Below are 16723 nucleotides of genomic sequence, written 5' to 3' on the forward strand. Positions count from 1 at the left end.
AAAAAATGCAGCAAAAAGGTGGAGGAAGCACAAGCAAAACCAGGGATTTATTTGGCCTGCATGTCGTCATGCACATCTCCAACAAGAAAAACAGTGAGCAGCACAGTACTGACCTCACCAAATCTTACTCCAAATCATCTGAGACGGGAGTCAGAAGAAGTGCCTAGGTAATCTTACCTTACACATATAAAGCTATGAGGCTACAGAACAGGAAGTATATTGCTATTATCTAGGAAGAATTCAGGGTATTCATTAGGGATAATTAACATTCTAGTTGTTTCCTAATTGAGATTTCCTGTTTGAGATCATGCCCACAATGTGTTTGATCTCAATGGAGACAAATGTTGAATCTTGTTATTTTACAAAAAATTAAACAAAAACATGCATATTATTTGCAAAAAAGTATTTTTTTTATTTACAAAAATCTAATATGCAAATTCACATAATTGAAACAAGAAACTACACACATAATAGGTCTTATAATCTCAGGCAAATGAAGGTCTAAATTTCACCAGGAATTGTGTCAGATAAAAGGGTTTATTAGGTCTTGTAGGGTGTTTATATATACACGTGCAATATTTGGCGTTGGAAAGGATCTTTCACGATCCTTTCCAACGACTAGCACTGCACGATGCATGAATGAGCGCTGTACATAGAGCACCATTCTGCTCTATGCAGAGGGGAGGGGGAGAACGACGGAGCGACACCCCACTGCGCACTCTCACCCTTCCCTTGCATTAGGATCGTTAGTTGTCCATCCTCCGTGGATCCGCCAGGACGGTCGTTCGGACGATGGAACCATTGGGACATGTGTCTGTAGCTTTACATTCACTGACCAGTATAATAGGTACACCTGTTCAATTGATTGTTAATGTAGATATCTAATCTGCCTCCTGCAAGGCATGAGTATTTCAGAACCTGCTGATCTGCTGGAATGCTCATGCATAGCCATCTCTCTGGTATACAGACAATTGTCCAACAAAAGGCAAAATATCCAGTGAGTGGCAGATCTGTGTGAAAATGCCTTTTTGTTGGCATAGATCAAAGGAGAATATCCAGACTGGTCCGAGCTACCAGTAGGCAACAAAAATTCCAGTGTCCACTTGTTACAGCCAAGATCCGCAGAACAGCAATTCTGATTATACAGGATGGCATTTCTGTTGCTGGAAACCGGCCATTTAGGCTACAATTCTAACAAACTCACTAAAATGAAACATGGGAAGATTGGAAAAATGTTTCCTGGCATCATGAAACTCAATTGCTACTGGGCTTCAGGCTAGTGGTGGTGTGATTGTATCGGGCATGTTTTCTTTGCACATTTTGGGCCCCATTGTATTAACTAGTGTACATGCCACAAGCTACCTTAGTTATGCTGATGACCACATTCATCCCCTTATGACTGCAGTGTACCCATATCCTGATAGTTATTTCCTGCAGAATGGTGGGAAGCACCATATCACAAAGCTCGAGCTATCTCAAACAGGTTTATTAAGCATGACAATGAGTTCACTGGACTCAAATGTCCCCCACAGTCATCAGATCTCAATCTGTATTGTGGCCATACAAGAGATTCCAATCATGGATTTGCAGTTGACAAACCTGCAGCAACTACATTAGTCTATAATGTCAATATGGACCAAAATCCCAGAATGTTTCCAACACCTTGTTGATTCTATGACATAAAGAATTACAGCAGTTCTTAAGACAAAAAGAGGTCCAACCCGCTACCAAGGCATGTAAAGTGGCTGATGAGTGTATATTGGGTATTTAGTATAGAGTGTACCACTGTTAGACTAGAACTGTATTGCATGTAAGATTTTTTTACAATGTCCATTAGATCAATCAATACCAATGTAGTGCAATCACCTGCCTGATAGGATTGATTGCAAATTTTAGGTAGGTCTTCATGTTACAAAGTTTTATAAACTCAGATGTTAATTGTCCAAAGACTGTACAGTGAGCTTAAGGATCAGGTTGTTTTCAATGTAAGTTATACAATTCAGGATTTATTTTCTATTTAACAGTGAGACTAAAATTTCTATTACACCAAGGTGGAAAATAGTTTATCAAGGTGCTATAGAGGGAATCTGGGAAGAGGTTATTATGATTTAAATACAAGTATTCCATTTATCTAGATAGAAAGTGTCAAAGGTCAAGAAAACAAATTATTTTAAATATGCAATTCAAAAGTCCAGTTTAGGGGTCCCATGCAGAACAGATCATAAAAAAACCAAAGCAGTTTAGTTTGATGTTTTTGATATAATGCATTATATGATATGTTGACCAACACTCCTTGTTCAATTTACATTGGGAATAATCTGTGCACGATATGTTTATATAAAAAAACGTTTTAATATTATCTCCTAACTTGCAGACTTCCCCCTCAGTTTCATCTTTGTCTTTTCAAGAAGTTCCCGAGCAAACACAGGCTCTACCTAAAGCAAGACGGGAGAAGATCATTAGCGAAGAGGTCACTGCAGATAGAAGTAACCGTAAGATCATTATGCAGAAGCTATCTTGAATTTCTTGACACTTTCCTCTATGCCAGCTGCTATAAATGAATCATATGATGCAATACACATTTAAAGCACAGATGAACCTTTAGTTTCAATCAGCTTCATACATTCCAGGTAAAATAAATCAAAAGGTTTTAAAACGGTACGTTTTCTTTAGAAGGCAGTAAAGGAGCCTGTCCTCTGTCAGCATGTTGGGGAGCATGACCATTGCTTTCTGTGCAAAAGCAGAAATTTCTCAGCAGATTTCTGATACTCCCCCTGCAGAATCATAGATGAAGCTTTTGATTTAGCAAAGCTCACGGTTCTTGTTCCCTGATAAATGGAAAGTTATTTTTCTGATTTAGCAGGAAAGTGTGTTTGACCTCTGCAAAGCAACCACTGCTTCCACATATTGAGCAAGGCCCTTCTCTATAGCAAGATGGCAGCCGGCAGGCTTTACTAATTTCTGCATCATTTTACCAAAGACAACAAACCTTAAGATCTTGCTTACCATCACCAGTTGCAAACTTACCTTTATCACAAAGCACCGCAAACCAGACACAGCTTGCCAAATATTTATAAATGTCAGAACATGCAGTATTATACTTGTCTGTACATGTCTGCTATACCCATTAAGATTTTTACCTTGCTTTCTATAGTGGGTGCAAAGTTATCTGACTGTCTTAATGCTACATACACTTCGTTCAAAGGGAACAGTCATGCTTTTCTCTGGCAAAAATCTGACATGTACAGCTGTCCTCTGTCTGCAATTATCAATCCACCATGGTGATTCATGAATGAGAAATCAGGAACGACTGCTGTGCACTCCCTGGAAATGTTGTCTTTTTAACAGGCTATGCTGAAAAGGTGGTGCCATCATACTCACATGTGCTGTTATTAGTTTGCTATGGTTGCCAGATGGCTCAGGGTATTCCTCTCCAAAGCACAAGTGGATCTGGTACTGGGGTTCTGGACCGTTGTGTGTCATGTACATGTCTAATTCTAGAATACAAAGGCAGGACAAGTAATCATTTTGTAAGAAAAAGCTACTACATAGAAAACACCTGTATAAAACAAGTCTGCTTCTAGCAACCTTCAGTTCAGATTATATTATTTTAATTCAGAATAAAAATGAAGGAAAGAAGAAGATGATTGGTTTCTATTTTACTTATGTGTGCTAAACTTGGTTTGCTGTTACATATTCCCACATTCCACTATTGAAAGTTGGAGTTGGCCAGTTGACTTTAATATTATTAATATTATTATTTTTACACAGTATTTATTTAGTGGTGACATTACACAGCGCTGTACAAACTTGATACTCATGTCACTAACTGTCCCTCAAAGGAGCTCACAATCTAATGTCCCTACCATAGTCATATGTCATTAATGTAGTCTAAGGTCAATTTTGAGGGGAAGCCAGTTACCCTTACTGCTTGTTTTTGGGACTTGCAATTACCCTTCCTCTGGCCTAAATTTGCAGAATTCTATGGAGATGCTAAGCCACCTTGAATTAAACGAAAGCCCATTAACACTGGCCCTGCAAACAAAAAAGAACCTAAAATGGAAGTCAAACCTTTACAATTTTCCCCTATAAAAACCACTTACCACTCATGAATTGCTCTGTGTCCAGCACCTTGCAGGTCTTCTCTCTCTCCAATTTGTTGGGCTGATCTTGGTGCGGAGCTGAGGGACTACTCCAGTATACTCGTACTTGGCACTGCCTTTTAATATACACTCCCTCTGGTGCCACCCACAGAAGCACCCCTTTGTCCAGGTGCTGTAAAAGCTTTTTGAATATCGGGTGTATCCTGGGTGTTAAAATACCTGTCACTTCCTGCACTGAAGGGAAAGGAATTTCTTCAAGCAGGATAGGTGAAAACTGGCCATGGTTCCACTGGAAAGATGACTGAGTAGCAATGCGGCAACCTTCAGCGGTCTGAGTGGTGACCTCATTCACCAATTTGCCATTGTAGTACAGACGTATGTGAAGCCAGAAATCTGCCATAAAAAGAATAAATAGTAAAAATAGTAAAAAATAGTAAAAAAATTAAAATAGTATTATAAATTAAAAACAAGATTAAAGTAGTTTAAATGACTTTGTATTTGTATCGTGTTTAAATGAATAAACTCTTTTTGGTCTCCTAATACATCTCAGTACAGACTCTTTGTGTCACTTTATGTCTATGTGTACTCCAGTGACGGCTGCATGGCATTTCTCGGGGTAGGGTGACCAGCAGCACATGCCTGTGTAATGTATGTTGAAAGGCCAATATATCTGCATTGGAAGATTGGATGACAGGGTGACAATGCAGGAGCACAACTGAGAAATGGGAAGAATGCTGACACCTTGTAAGAAGAAGATCCTAAACAAGGAACTTCATGATCAAATCACCAGGTAATAGTTTATGAAAGATTCAGATTTCAAATAGTTTAAAAAATTGAAAAATATTTATTATTAATAATATTAAGCTTTTGACACATTCAGCCAACCAATGCAATGGTTAATCTGTTGCATCTGTTTAAGCACAGGTGAAGGTAAAACTTTAAAACTGGTGTGAAGGTCCAGATGTGTCAAGGTGCTATACTGACCTGAAGACGAAGACACTGGCATCATCACATCTTGCTCCGAAATTCCTTCTACTTCCTGATCACTATGACGGTCATTTATGATGACTGCACCTGACGCACCTTAGGGAACCAGAGCAATAGAATTATTGAAAAGACAAAGGAGCCATTCACTATTAGGGGCCCATATTATCATAAAGCTGGACAGATGTGTCCTTATGGTGTATAAAGGTAAATTTAAAGCTAAACTTCAGGCAAACAGTAAATACACAGATGAAAAAAATGCATGGGGTTTTTCCTGCTAAATTATTTAAAGTATTAGGATTTACACAGTTCCCCACAGCTCTTTTTGGCATTCTGCTGCAGTTACGTCATGCTTTTAGGTCTTGTTCCTTCTCCCAAATGAGAGGAAAATCAGCAGACTGATGAAGTTATTTCTAGTATGCTTTTTTTCCTCCTATCAGCACTGCCACTAAAGAACAACTGATTGGCTCCTTGTGCTTCTTCTTGGTCCCTTTCCCAGTCTTTCGTGTACAGGACCTGCAAGAAGCTGGCAAGTCACATACAGGTACTAAACCTGCTTCCATTTAACAAATACATACGCTTAATGGTGTATTAAAGAATACATAGCTGCTTTAGGTTTGCATTTATTTGTGTTTCTAAACTTTTTTTTTAATTCAGTGTGATGCTTGAGAATGAAAAGGTGAATATGATTGGATATTGGATAATAAGAGCAAAACTTTTATTTCGAAAGCAAAGGATTTCTGTCTTTGAAAAGAGAGTGGCTTGATACCAACCCCATCAAGACAGAGAAAGATATTTTAAACTTATTGCTTCCAATTTCACTGCAAAAATATCAATTAGGAATCCCCACACACCTGTATTTGTTGTTGAGTCCTGGTTATTTTCCAACCTTGGCAGTTTAGGTGGAGTTTTGTTTTCTGAAAATTCATCACTCTTCTGCTCCACAATCTATAAGGACAGGAATTCTTAGAATTGCCAAATATTATAGAATATCATCATTCTAATTGCAAAGTAGTAATCACCTGAAGTTTGTCTTCTTGAGAACTTGGATAGCCTTCTTTAACGGGGCTAATGGATGGTTCTCTGTATATGTCATCTGTAACATAACATATTACTATACATCAACATCATAACATAAATGAAGGTGCAGCATATACTGTTCATGCCTCTGCTTCACCTTCCTGTAACCATATTCACAGACAGAAGCAGAATAGGATTGGCTGACCTTTCCAGTCTGCAGTGCTGGGTGAGCTGAGCTGCTGAGAAAATTACTTCAACAATCCTTCTACTGTGAACTTTGAAAATACATTTCTCCACAAAACCTGCAGCTACATAGATAAGTGGGAGTTTCTTTAAAACCCAATTCCTGCCTGCTGGGACTGTTAAATGTATATATCCTACCCACACATTATTTTTATATCCCAGCTATATATTGGTATGAGCTCCTCATAAAGATTTGAAGCATTTGAGCAAGCAGGATGAGACAACTAGGACTGTATTTCATGAGGGTGTGATCTGACTGACAGTGGGAGCTCACTGACAGAATGAGATAGCTCAAAGTGATCCTAGTCTTTCTTGGTCTGGTTACCTGTTTGGTGGCAAAAAGCTACTTTTTTCTTTAAAGCCACCTCCAACCTGAACTTGAGGATCCTGCAGAAGTGTTAAGTAGTCTTCATTTTTGGGCAATGCTAGTCCATGTTAGTGAAATAATGGAGTTCGGGTTTAAATGTATTAGTTTCGATTTTGCAGGAAAATTGCACTGAAGACCCATTTTGGTGTCACAAAAGGTTTCAGTTGTTACCTTCTTGAAGCTCAGACACAAGCCTGTAGATTTTGTAAGGCTCTGCTGGATCTTGGCAGCTTTCTGGTACCTCCTGGAAATCAGGGCTTTTGTTGAGCGCACATCTAAGTCTGGTCTTCCATACAGAAGGATCTGCCTTTGAAGACCCTTCTCGAAATTTCCCTTTATACAACGCCCAGGCCTGTAGAATAAATAAGTAAACTCACAGTCTCTGGCTGTTTTTGGGAGTTATACAGTATATAAAAAAAATTCTCATGTGCTCAAAAAGGCCAAATTTTGTTCCATATATACCAGTGCTTCTCAACCAAGGTTCCCTAGGATTTCCTCCCAGGTCAGCTCAGGTCAGTTTTATTGACAACAATGATCTTTTTGGCTATCAGTAAAGGTGACATTCTTCCCACTGACTATGTAACTCCCATTGACAATGTAGGAGGCATTCTTTTTACTGCCCACCACACTACTGTATTGTGAGCTGTGGATTTAGTAATTATAGCAGGGATTCCCTGAAGACCTGAAAGTTATTTCAGGGGTTCCTATATATTAAAAACGTTGAGAAGCACTGATCCAGACTGTTATTCAATTTTATTCACTATGTTTTTTAGTTTTATTTATGTATATATATATAAATATATATTTATATGATCCTGTCCTTCAGCAGATATCAAGTTACCCTTTGCTAGTTTATGTTTTGACCTGGAAATGGTATTTTGAAAGTGCATTGTTTGCTTTACCTTGAATAAAGCCGCATCTTCTTCTTCACTGTAGTCTTGTTTGGAGGCATGCTTCCATGGAATTCTGAACTTTGTCTTCTGCTCGTCCTCCCAGCAAAGGCCCGGGTATTTGCCACTGTTGATCTGAAGTATCAGCCACTCTTTCAGTCTTAGTGGATGGGCCGGCTTCTGGTACATCTAGAAAAGTGTAGGCGAGGGGGTGAGTAACAAGTGGTGTTCCTATCTTTTATCCTTAGTGGTATTCTAGATTGCCTAGGGTGAAAGGATAGATAGGCTTTTAGAGGCTTATTAGAAGGAGAATAATATTATTTTATTAATGTATAGTATACTTCTATACTTTACAAAAAACAAATAGGTTGTGACACAAAAGAAGATTTATATGTGATTACTTATATACAGTTCACAGGTTTCAAGTATAATCTCAGCATAAATTTCAATGGAGTCTCAAGAGCCCGATGCGTTTCCCCTTTAGGCTTCCTCAGGGGAGACCTGAGATTGGAGAATAGCTTGAGAACTAAAATTATTATGATGGGTATAAAGAAAGCAAAAAATAGAAAAAAGGAAAAACAATAGGTTCAGTTTCAACTCCAAATCCAACATGTTGTAATACATAGAGTTAAATAAATATATAGGATATAAACAATATTACTAACATTACAAAATTTGCAGTGAATCGCACCTTCTAATTTGCCTCCAAAATCCTGTCTATCCTTTCAGCCTACAAAATTACATCTAGAAAACTGTCTTAATTCTTCAGCTATACTTATCTAAAAAATATTAAAGACTGGAAATGTGTAAGGAACTTACCTTTCCAGCGAGGGAGATGCCGCTGCAGCAGGCAGTGTGGCCGAAGCTCCTGCCCTGCTTGCAGCGTGTCTCTCCCTGCAGGCGGAGGGATCCGTTCTAGCCGAACCACTGTTCCGCCAGGCAGCATCCCCAGCATCCCTATGGATGTGAACAGAGAAAGTCTTGTTCTCAGCACTCCTGCGGATGTGCAAAGTAGGGCACGTCCCAGGGGTGCTGTGGGAAGAGGTGTGCGCGCTACCACGCGTGCCTCTTGGACCCCCCAGGGTTTGATACCTGATTCTGCCTGAACTCCGCCTGCCCTGACCTTGGATTGTTTGTGACTACTGTTGCCTGCTGCCTACCTCAAATGGTTCCTGACCTGCCTTTGCCTTACCCTTCTGTACCACGCTTATCGGACTGATCATCTGTGATAAACCCTTGCCTTGTTTTAAGACTACAAATAAAGCTTGACAAAACGATTCTTGGAGTTGGCTGTGGTTTGTGTGCCCAGGCGCATTACAAAATGTACAGGTAAGCTAGATTTCTATAGTCCTCTTCTATCAATGCTGAATTTAGATATACAAACCAGTTCTAAGTCATGTGATATGAAAAGATAACTCTACTTTTTAGAGAAAAAAAAACAATATCCTTCTTGCTGACAAACTTTGTTTCAGATTCCTACCCTATTCTGTTCTAAAGAAACAACTGTTTGGTTTTTGTTTGTCCTTTGCAAATTGATTCCTGAATTAAACAGTCTTGCTCATTATGGCCGCCTTGTGCACTTCAGTGTTCCATTTAGAAAGATTGCAGTCTCTTTAGAAACTGCAACCCTTTACAACTAATTCCGTTTAGAACTAAAAATATTTGGCTATGTTCACACAGTGAAGTTGTGGTATGGTTATTATCTCCTCATGCCAGTGAACTCCTTCCTTAGGGGAGATGCTACGTAACTTCTACCGCAGCAGCCCAAAAGAAAATGAATAAGGCTGGCAAAAGGCAGTTCTGTCTCAGTCCTTAAAAAATTTAATGCCAAAACTGAAATTCCTATTTTACAGGATACGTAAATTGTAACTTACATTTTAGTTTCAACATCTAAAAAATCAGCAAGCCAATCACAGAACCAGAAAATGGCATATCTGGGGGCTTTGTGAACAGATTGTCTCTGGGTTGCCGTATTTTTTTGTATTTTTGCTTGTGTAGCATTTCTATATGCTGCATTATTAGTTCTCCTTTTAAAAAGATTTAGAATACAGAAGAAGAAGTTGTAGCTGGCTACAGATTGAAACCAAAATCATTTTCACATCATTTTTAGTTTGGGATTGAATGAGAAGGTTTTAACCTTTATCAGGTCTTGCATGTTATTTCCCACTTGTAACAAAGATCACTGGAATGAAGTGGACAGCATTAAAAGCCTTACACGGTTTATAAACCTTTATATCACTTCCTTAATGGGAAAAAAGCATTATGGCTGAAGGTTCTCAGGAACTAAGTGCCTTGTATAGCACGTGTTATCAATTTTTGATGGAACTCAGATCTTCCATTAACCAGCACTGAGGGATGCTTGTTTTCATCGTTGCTCTTGTACAACCACATTTAAAAAAAAAAAGCACAATTCTCAAGGAAGTGTTGAGTAATTAATCTGCCAGTTGTTGGACATTTGTAATTTTCCCCTCTCTAAATGCTTTAACATTTCCTGCTTACCTTCTGTTTTTACACCGAGCCCTTACCCTTTAATTTTTCATTATGAGTATTGATATATAACACATGCGCAGCTGCATTTTTGTATATGAGAGATTAAGATTGGTCAGACCATTTAAAGTGGAATTCCACCATACCCTTACCCCAACCACCATCCTTGCCTAAAATCTCCCACCACCACTTGGCAATTATTCTTCTAATGGCTGGCTGTGTAAAAAGAGTTGTGGTTGGCTGCAAAGAAGTGACAATTATTTATAGTGTGCTCCTATTGCGGTCACCTTTGCAAAGAGGTTGTTGTGAGCTATTTATTATTCCCTCCCTTTTTCACCAACTTTACCTAGGATTGTGATATGCAGAACTTCAATCAGCCTTTCTTTCTTTTCACTGGCTTACAACTGTAAAAATAAACTGCCAGGCAAAAAGTAACCTAAAGGAAAATAAATATTTAGCCGTTGGAAAAAGGGGGTATGATATGATTGTGTTTGGGCAGATTTGCTATAGGAAGTAAGGCATTCCTGCCCCCCAGGGTTCCCGCAGAGGTTGTCAGGGGTTCCCTGAGCAGTTTGAACCTCTCAGGTCAGTTTAATTCACACCAATGGCTATTTGTAAGGGTGACATTCTTTTCACTGAGCACCAATATAAGAGACGTTCTTTCAACTGCCCGCCAAGCCAATGTGCTGTGATATAGTAAATATAGCAGGGGTTCCCCAAGACTGGAAAGTTATTGCAAGAGTTCCCCTACATAAAAAAGGTTAAGAAAAGCTGCCATACACTGTAACAAGTTTAAACAGCTGACAGGGAATAGCACAATTATCTGTTACTGATGACATTTGACAAATGCACAGCTGCTTGCTTATAGCTCAATAAAGAGACTTAAGTCAGTGACACTTCACCTAGGAGGGAGAACTTCTAAATATGTTCTTTGGCTACTGCCCAAGCAGCTAGCCCAAACAACCTACGCAACTGACCCATGCTCTGCATCCCCCAACTGCTGGACACCTCCGTAATAGAGGATTTCTTCTTCACCGCCATAAATAGCTGCATTGTAAGAGAAAACCCCAACCACCCTCTTATAACTGTGACTGTGCTTCTTATTTATCCATGACATCATTATTGAAAATTGTATTTTATAAATCAAAATAAGAAACATTTAGATTTGGCAAGGAAGACAATGCATTAATAACATTTACTGAAATTTAATTTCAAATAAGCTTACCATATGCAATATTTTTTTATGACCATTTTTTTTTCAATCCACTAAAATAATTTTCCCACGGATTACATGAATTCATTGCATATGCTTTATATTTGCCCCATGCATATTATTGTATTGATTTCTATTTTGTATAGATTGTACAAGGCAATGAGTTTCAAGGATGGGGCTATTGAGAGGAGCAGAAACATTTGATAAAGTAACAAAATAACTTTTGATAAAATAACAATTATATATGCTAAATTAAGGCTGTCAATAGTTATAGTTATGTTTTCTCCTGCTGGTCCCTATGTCCTGCAGGTGGAATAAGGAACCACAGTGTGGAGCAGGCATTCAACGCACATGGCAGTGCTAGAGAGGCTACTTTTGCAATTTGCTTTTTGTATTATTATTATTTTATTAAACAGGAATTATATAGAGCCAACATATTATGCAGTGCTGTAAAATTAATAAGGGTTGCAAATGACAGACAGATACAGACAGTGACACAATAGGAGGAGAGGACCCTGTCCCGAAGAGCTTACAATCTAAGAAGTAGGGAAGTAAAACAAGATAGGAGGGGGAATAAGGAATGGTGGGTAAGTAGTGAGGCAGAAGAACATAGGTAGGCAATGTGATAAAATAAAGAATTGTAACTAATCCATCCACGTTTACTGTGGAGATGTACAATTGCATTGTTACAATCCAGTTTTATGAAATAAAAAATACTTTGCTTTTGACATCAAGTAGAATGTAATGCTGTATTTAAGCACGGTTCTAAGAATGGTGGCTATAAGCAGATTACTTTTTTTCTGAGTGCCACAGACCCTGTATTGGCGTGTTGCAAGCCACTTATCACTTATCCTATGATATGTAACATGCTGATTTCTGAAATCCACCCATGTGCAGATTCACAAATCACTTTGCTTTTGTTTTGTTAAATTCTAAATCTATTACGACCATCAAGCCCTGAACTATATAATGATTGTAATATGTAATAGGTACCTGTACCTAGTGTATACTGACCTTAAATTTACCTTGGCTTAAATATTTCCCCCCTGAACATGAAAGATGATTGCAAAGGATCTCCTGCCCTGAAGAAGTTCACCCCATTCTTGACCCTTACTCTACCTTAAATCAGAAGCCTTATGTTCATCTCCGGATCTCCTTCCTGATCCTTACTTTAATAATTTCTGTGGTCTTCTCACAATTTATTCCTTACCTTTTCACGTACTTGATCAGTTTCTGTTTTCACCTCCCACTTGTGATGAAAAGTGAAACTGATACATAAACCCACGATTTGCTTTCAGTTTCCATCTTCACAATGCAAGTTTCAAGTTCTCTGCGCAGAAAAAAAAGGCAGACAATAATAGAATATAGCAAACCAATAAAGATCAAGCTTTTAAAGTGACGCCATCATTTTTTAAAAGTTAGCGCTTAGTCCTCTGTAATAAAAAAAAGCGGCATACATTTTATTGGGCTTTATTTATTTTTTTCAAGGTATGAGACTCCAAGGCTAAATACACATTAGGGATTTTTGAAGTTCCTTTATGATGGTTTCCAGCCACAGATTAATGAATGAGTTCTGTACACACATAGAAGAGGTGGAGAGGAGGAGCGAGTGGCACCCAGCTGTGCTGTCCTCCATTGACATTGTTGTTCATGGACCTACAATGGCAGATTGATGAACATCCTCAGGTGACCATTGTAAACTAGACAGATTCTCACCCAAGACAAGCATGACTGTTCATCTCAGGCATTGATTGATAATCAGAAATGTTTACACAGCCTAAAAGTACTTAAAAAGGAACTAGTATAAACAAAAGTTGGCTGGGGCACTAAATGAGGCTGCTTATTTGTCCTGAAGAGAAAGCAGGGAGATGACCTCATCAGCCTGCTGTTACTCCATTAGTATCCAATCATATGTTGAGGGAAGGAAGGTGACCGGTCTTTGTTTAATAAAGTCTAAATTTAACCATTTGTTTATATTTTTATTACCTTCCTCAGTATCAAATATGCAAATGTTATTCTATCTCTATGGGCGTACTTAGAGATTATAGAGAACAGAGAAGTGTTAAATTGGCCAGCAGGAGGGCAAGTTTAATCAGGGATATATATATATATATATATATATATATATATATATATATATATCATATGGTTGAACTCGTCGGACTTGTGTCTAACTACTAAGTGCTACATGTTCTCTGTGTTGTGTGACTATGAAACACCTAGGACTAGATTGCCTATTTGTGGCAAGTAAAGCTGTGTACACACTTGCAATTTTTGTCGTTGGAAAGGATCTTTCACGATCCTTTCCAACGACAAGGGAGTGCACGATGCATGAACGGTGCTGTACATACAGCACCGTTCATGCTCTATGGAGAGGGGAGGGGGAGAGCGACGGAGCGGCACCCTGCTGCGCGCTCTCCCCTTCCCTTTCATTAGGATCGGCTGTCGTCCATCGTCCGTGGATCCGGCAGGTCGGTCGTCCGGACGATGGACGACACCGACTGTACACACGGCAGATTTTCGCCCGATAATTGGCCGATGCCGATTATCGGGCGATAAAAATCTGACGTGTGTACGTAGCTTAAGACAACTCCTATATGTACTTGAAATGCAAATTTATCTGTTTGCTTGGTGTTCTGCTTTAAGAATATCGTTACTTAATAATGAGAATTGTCACCTACCTAATTGTCACTCTTAAGCCCCTTTTATCATAAATTCACAGCTAATGTAGATTTCCTTGGGAGATGTGATCACACTGAGCACCTGTTTTTCTTCATTCTTGCAAAGGTGCATGTACCATTACCTAGAGATGGTATCTTATTGTATTCCAAATTGTTACCTAAACAGATATATATAGTTCTTTGCATTGTAATTTAACACCACCCCAAAAAATAAAAAAAATACATATAATGACCTCAAACCATCACAATATAATGAAATAATTTAAAATTGACATATTCAACTACAGTAAATACTCCATGTAAATTATTAAATAATAAACTAATTTGCATCAGGTCCATTGAGGGATTGTGGTTTTAAGGAAGGGAGGGACCAAAAAAATCTAGAAAATCTAGACTAGCAAAACTCAAGGGGAATTTTTATGCTACAAGGAAACTTGTAGTTATAAAAAACTATGTTGTAAAAGAGGCCAACACAAACAAAGCTATGCCTGGTATTACCAGATGAAGTCAGTCCTTATAACACCTTATTCACCTTGTTTAAATAAAATACATTAGGTCTGGTTTATTAAAGCTCTCCAAGGCTGGAAAGGAAACACTTTCATCAGTAAAGCTGGGAGATTCAGCAAACCTGGAATGGATTGGTTCAAAGTCATTTTCTATTTGCTAGCAAATGTTTTGAATCTTGGATCAGATCCATTCTAGGTTTGCTAGAACACCCAGCTCCACTGATGAAAGTGTTTCTTCTCTAGCCTTGGAGAGCTTTATTAAATCAGGCCCAATAGTTTAGCATTATGTGTAATGGTTTACCAAATTACTATGCAGTGCAGAGCTATAACTTTAAAGCAGAAATGATGTGCTGATCCTGCTAGTACATCTATCTTTAGAATGAATTCCTTTAGTTCTCCCAGTGGCAGAATTTAGAGGAGAGTAGCTGTAGCCAACCGTTTTTACTGCACTGCAAAGTGTTGGCAGGGTAACACTGTGAACATGCTTGTAGGGGCAGAGAACATGAGGTCACCTAATTTTTGTGTTGTTAATCTGTCATTGCCCAGTTAGCAGTCTGGTGATGACATGACCAGGCTCCTAAAGACGAACTACAGTCAAAGAGCTAAATACACAGATGAGATGCACCTCATACATACTTCACCATACATACAAATCCAATCCCATTAGCTCTACCACACAGCATAGGCCTGTCTGGCTGGGCAGGAGACCCATTTTCTGCTGCAGTTTATTTTATTACAGGTCTGCTACTCACCATCACTATGTGTCAGGACAATGAAAGACAAAGCAACAGACTAATGTGCTCAGCACCCTGTCATTCCGCGTTCTCTTTATGGTTCTTGTACTGAGACCCACCGGATTGGCTCCTTGTGAGGCTTCTTCTTCCCCCACGCTATGCTCTGCTCTGCAATGATATCAAGATGTTGATACTAAACCAAATTAAGGTAGTCTGCTTACCTGCTTACAGGGAATTTGTGTCATTAATATCTGCCCAGAGTTAAATTCTAAGAGGTCAATATATAAAGAAGTGATTTTGACATTCAATGAAAATTCCCTGATAGAGAATTTTCCAGATCCATGTTTGAATAGCAGTAAGTGACTCTCCACCAGGGACTGTTTTAGTGAATGTCAGATTCACTGCTTTACATATAGCCCTCTAAGTGTTCTAATGCAAGTCCCCTTTCACAAGGCCATAGTGAAATGACAGCATGCAACATGATAAGTGAGGCTATTAGTCTACATTACAGCAAATGTAATATCTGCGGTGGTAAATGCGCAAAAGTGAGCAAACTTATCTTACATGGTCAGTAGTAATAAAAAAAGATTAAGTGTTAAATGTAGATGAACAGGGAAGATAAAGCAACACACTATATTTGTTGAATACACAGTGAATGCCCTTTATGCCCAAAAATTGCTTTGCAATGGCAGTGTCAATATCAGCAGAAGTTTTTTTTGTTTATAAAGGGATGTGTCCTGGAATGATTAACGAGCCTGCTGAAGCTGTTATGGTCCCATTGCCTTGGCTCTACTAATTACAGCCTCTACAGTGTGTGTGTGTTTGTTTAAGTGTTATACCTACAGATCTGTTTCATGTCGTTGTATAAAAACACCCTGGCACTTCTTCAAACAAAGTCAAATAAGCAAAAACCTAAGTAGTTTCCAACATCTGGTGGAGGAAGATGTATGCAAAAATGTCATTTCTTTAGAATTTGCAAAGTGAACAAGGAAGGAAATTCCTACTAACACAAAAACACCTTGCAACCCAACCTACAGCTTCATGTAAAAGGCAAGTTCACCCTAATTATATGCTGCCACTGTATAGTATATAATTTTCCCTTTCTTATTATAATTCTGCGTGTGAGGGCTGGTGTGCATTAGCATTCTTAATACATGTTAATTGCAATACAAATTTGGCTTGTAGTCAATGAACCAAACTCTGTAGGGTTTTTCAAAGTCATGGTGGGTTCCCCGTAGAGCAGTCAATTTCAACACAGGTTTTGTAGAACCAAAGGGTTCCTGCAGAGGTTGCCGAGGGTTCCTCTGTTTGTATCTGACTGACCTTTCATTTGATGGTGCCACCAATTTAGGGGGGTATTCTATCCCATCAACCCCAAAAAATGAATTTAATAGGGGTTCCTAAGACCTGCAAATTATTTCAAGGGTTCTTCAGGGGTACAAAGGTTGAGACAGACTGCTCTAGTGGGGTGGAGACACAAAATAGGTAAAAATTT

The 16723-nt window shown here is 38.7% G+C and overlaps 1 protein-coding gene across 4 annotated transcripts; it reads right to left on the reverse strand.

The window, feature by feature from the left end:
• Nucleotides 1-388: 388 nt before the first annotated feature.
• On the reverse strand, nt 389-12628 carry LOC140332969 (interferon regulatory factor 4-like). Of its 4 annotated transcripts, none has more exons than XM_072414287.1 (9): nt 12518-12628; nt 7620-7796; nt 6889-7069; nt 6110-6183; nt 5942-6035; nt 5088-5186; nt 4104-4496; nt 3382-3497; nt 389-2435 (listed from the first exon to the last, which is right to left on the reverse strand). In XM_072414287.1, exons 2-9 carry the CDS (start codon nt 7794-7796, stop codon nt 2364-2366), a joined length of 1206 nt encoding a protein of 401 aa, XP_072270388.1. In that variant the 5' UTR covers nt 12518-12628; the 3' UTR covers nt 389-2363. The 4 variants fall into 4 exon arrangements, with proteins under 4 accessions (XP_072270388.1, XP_072270386.1, XP_072270387.1 ...); XM_072414285.1 differs by having other exon boundaries at nt 7620-7871; nt 12518-12569; XM_072414286.1 differs by having other exon boundaries at nt 12427-12535.
• Between the last annotated feature and the right edge of the window lie 4095 nt (nt 12629-16723).

The sequence above is a fragment of the Pyxicephalus adspersus genome, chromosome 6, assembly GCF_032062135.1.
Source record: "Pyxicephalus adspersus chromosome 6, UCB_Pads_2.0, whole genome shotgun sequence".
NCBI classification, from domain to species: domain Eukaryota; kingdom Metazoa; phylum Chordata; class Amphibia; order Anura; family Pyxicephalidae; genus Pyxicephalus; species Pyxicephalus adspersus.

Coding starts and splice junctions, on each gene's coding strand:
- LOC140332969 (XM_072414287.1), bottom strand. CDS start 7,796: ATGTACCAGAAGCCGGCCCATCCACTAAGACTGAAAGAGTGGCTGATA. Junction 7,070..7,619: donor AAGATGCGGCTTTATTCAAG/GTAAAGCAAACA, acceptor TTTATTCTACAG/GCCTGGGCGTTGTATAAAGG. Junction 5,187..5,941: donor GGACTCAACAACAAATACAG/GTGTGTGGGGAT, acceptor TGGTTCCCTAAG/GTGCGTCAGGTGCAGTCATC.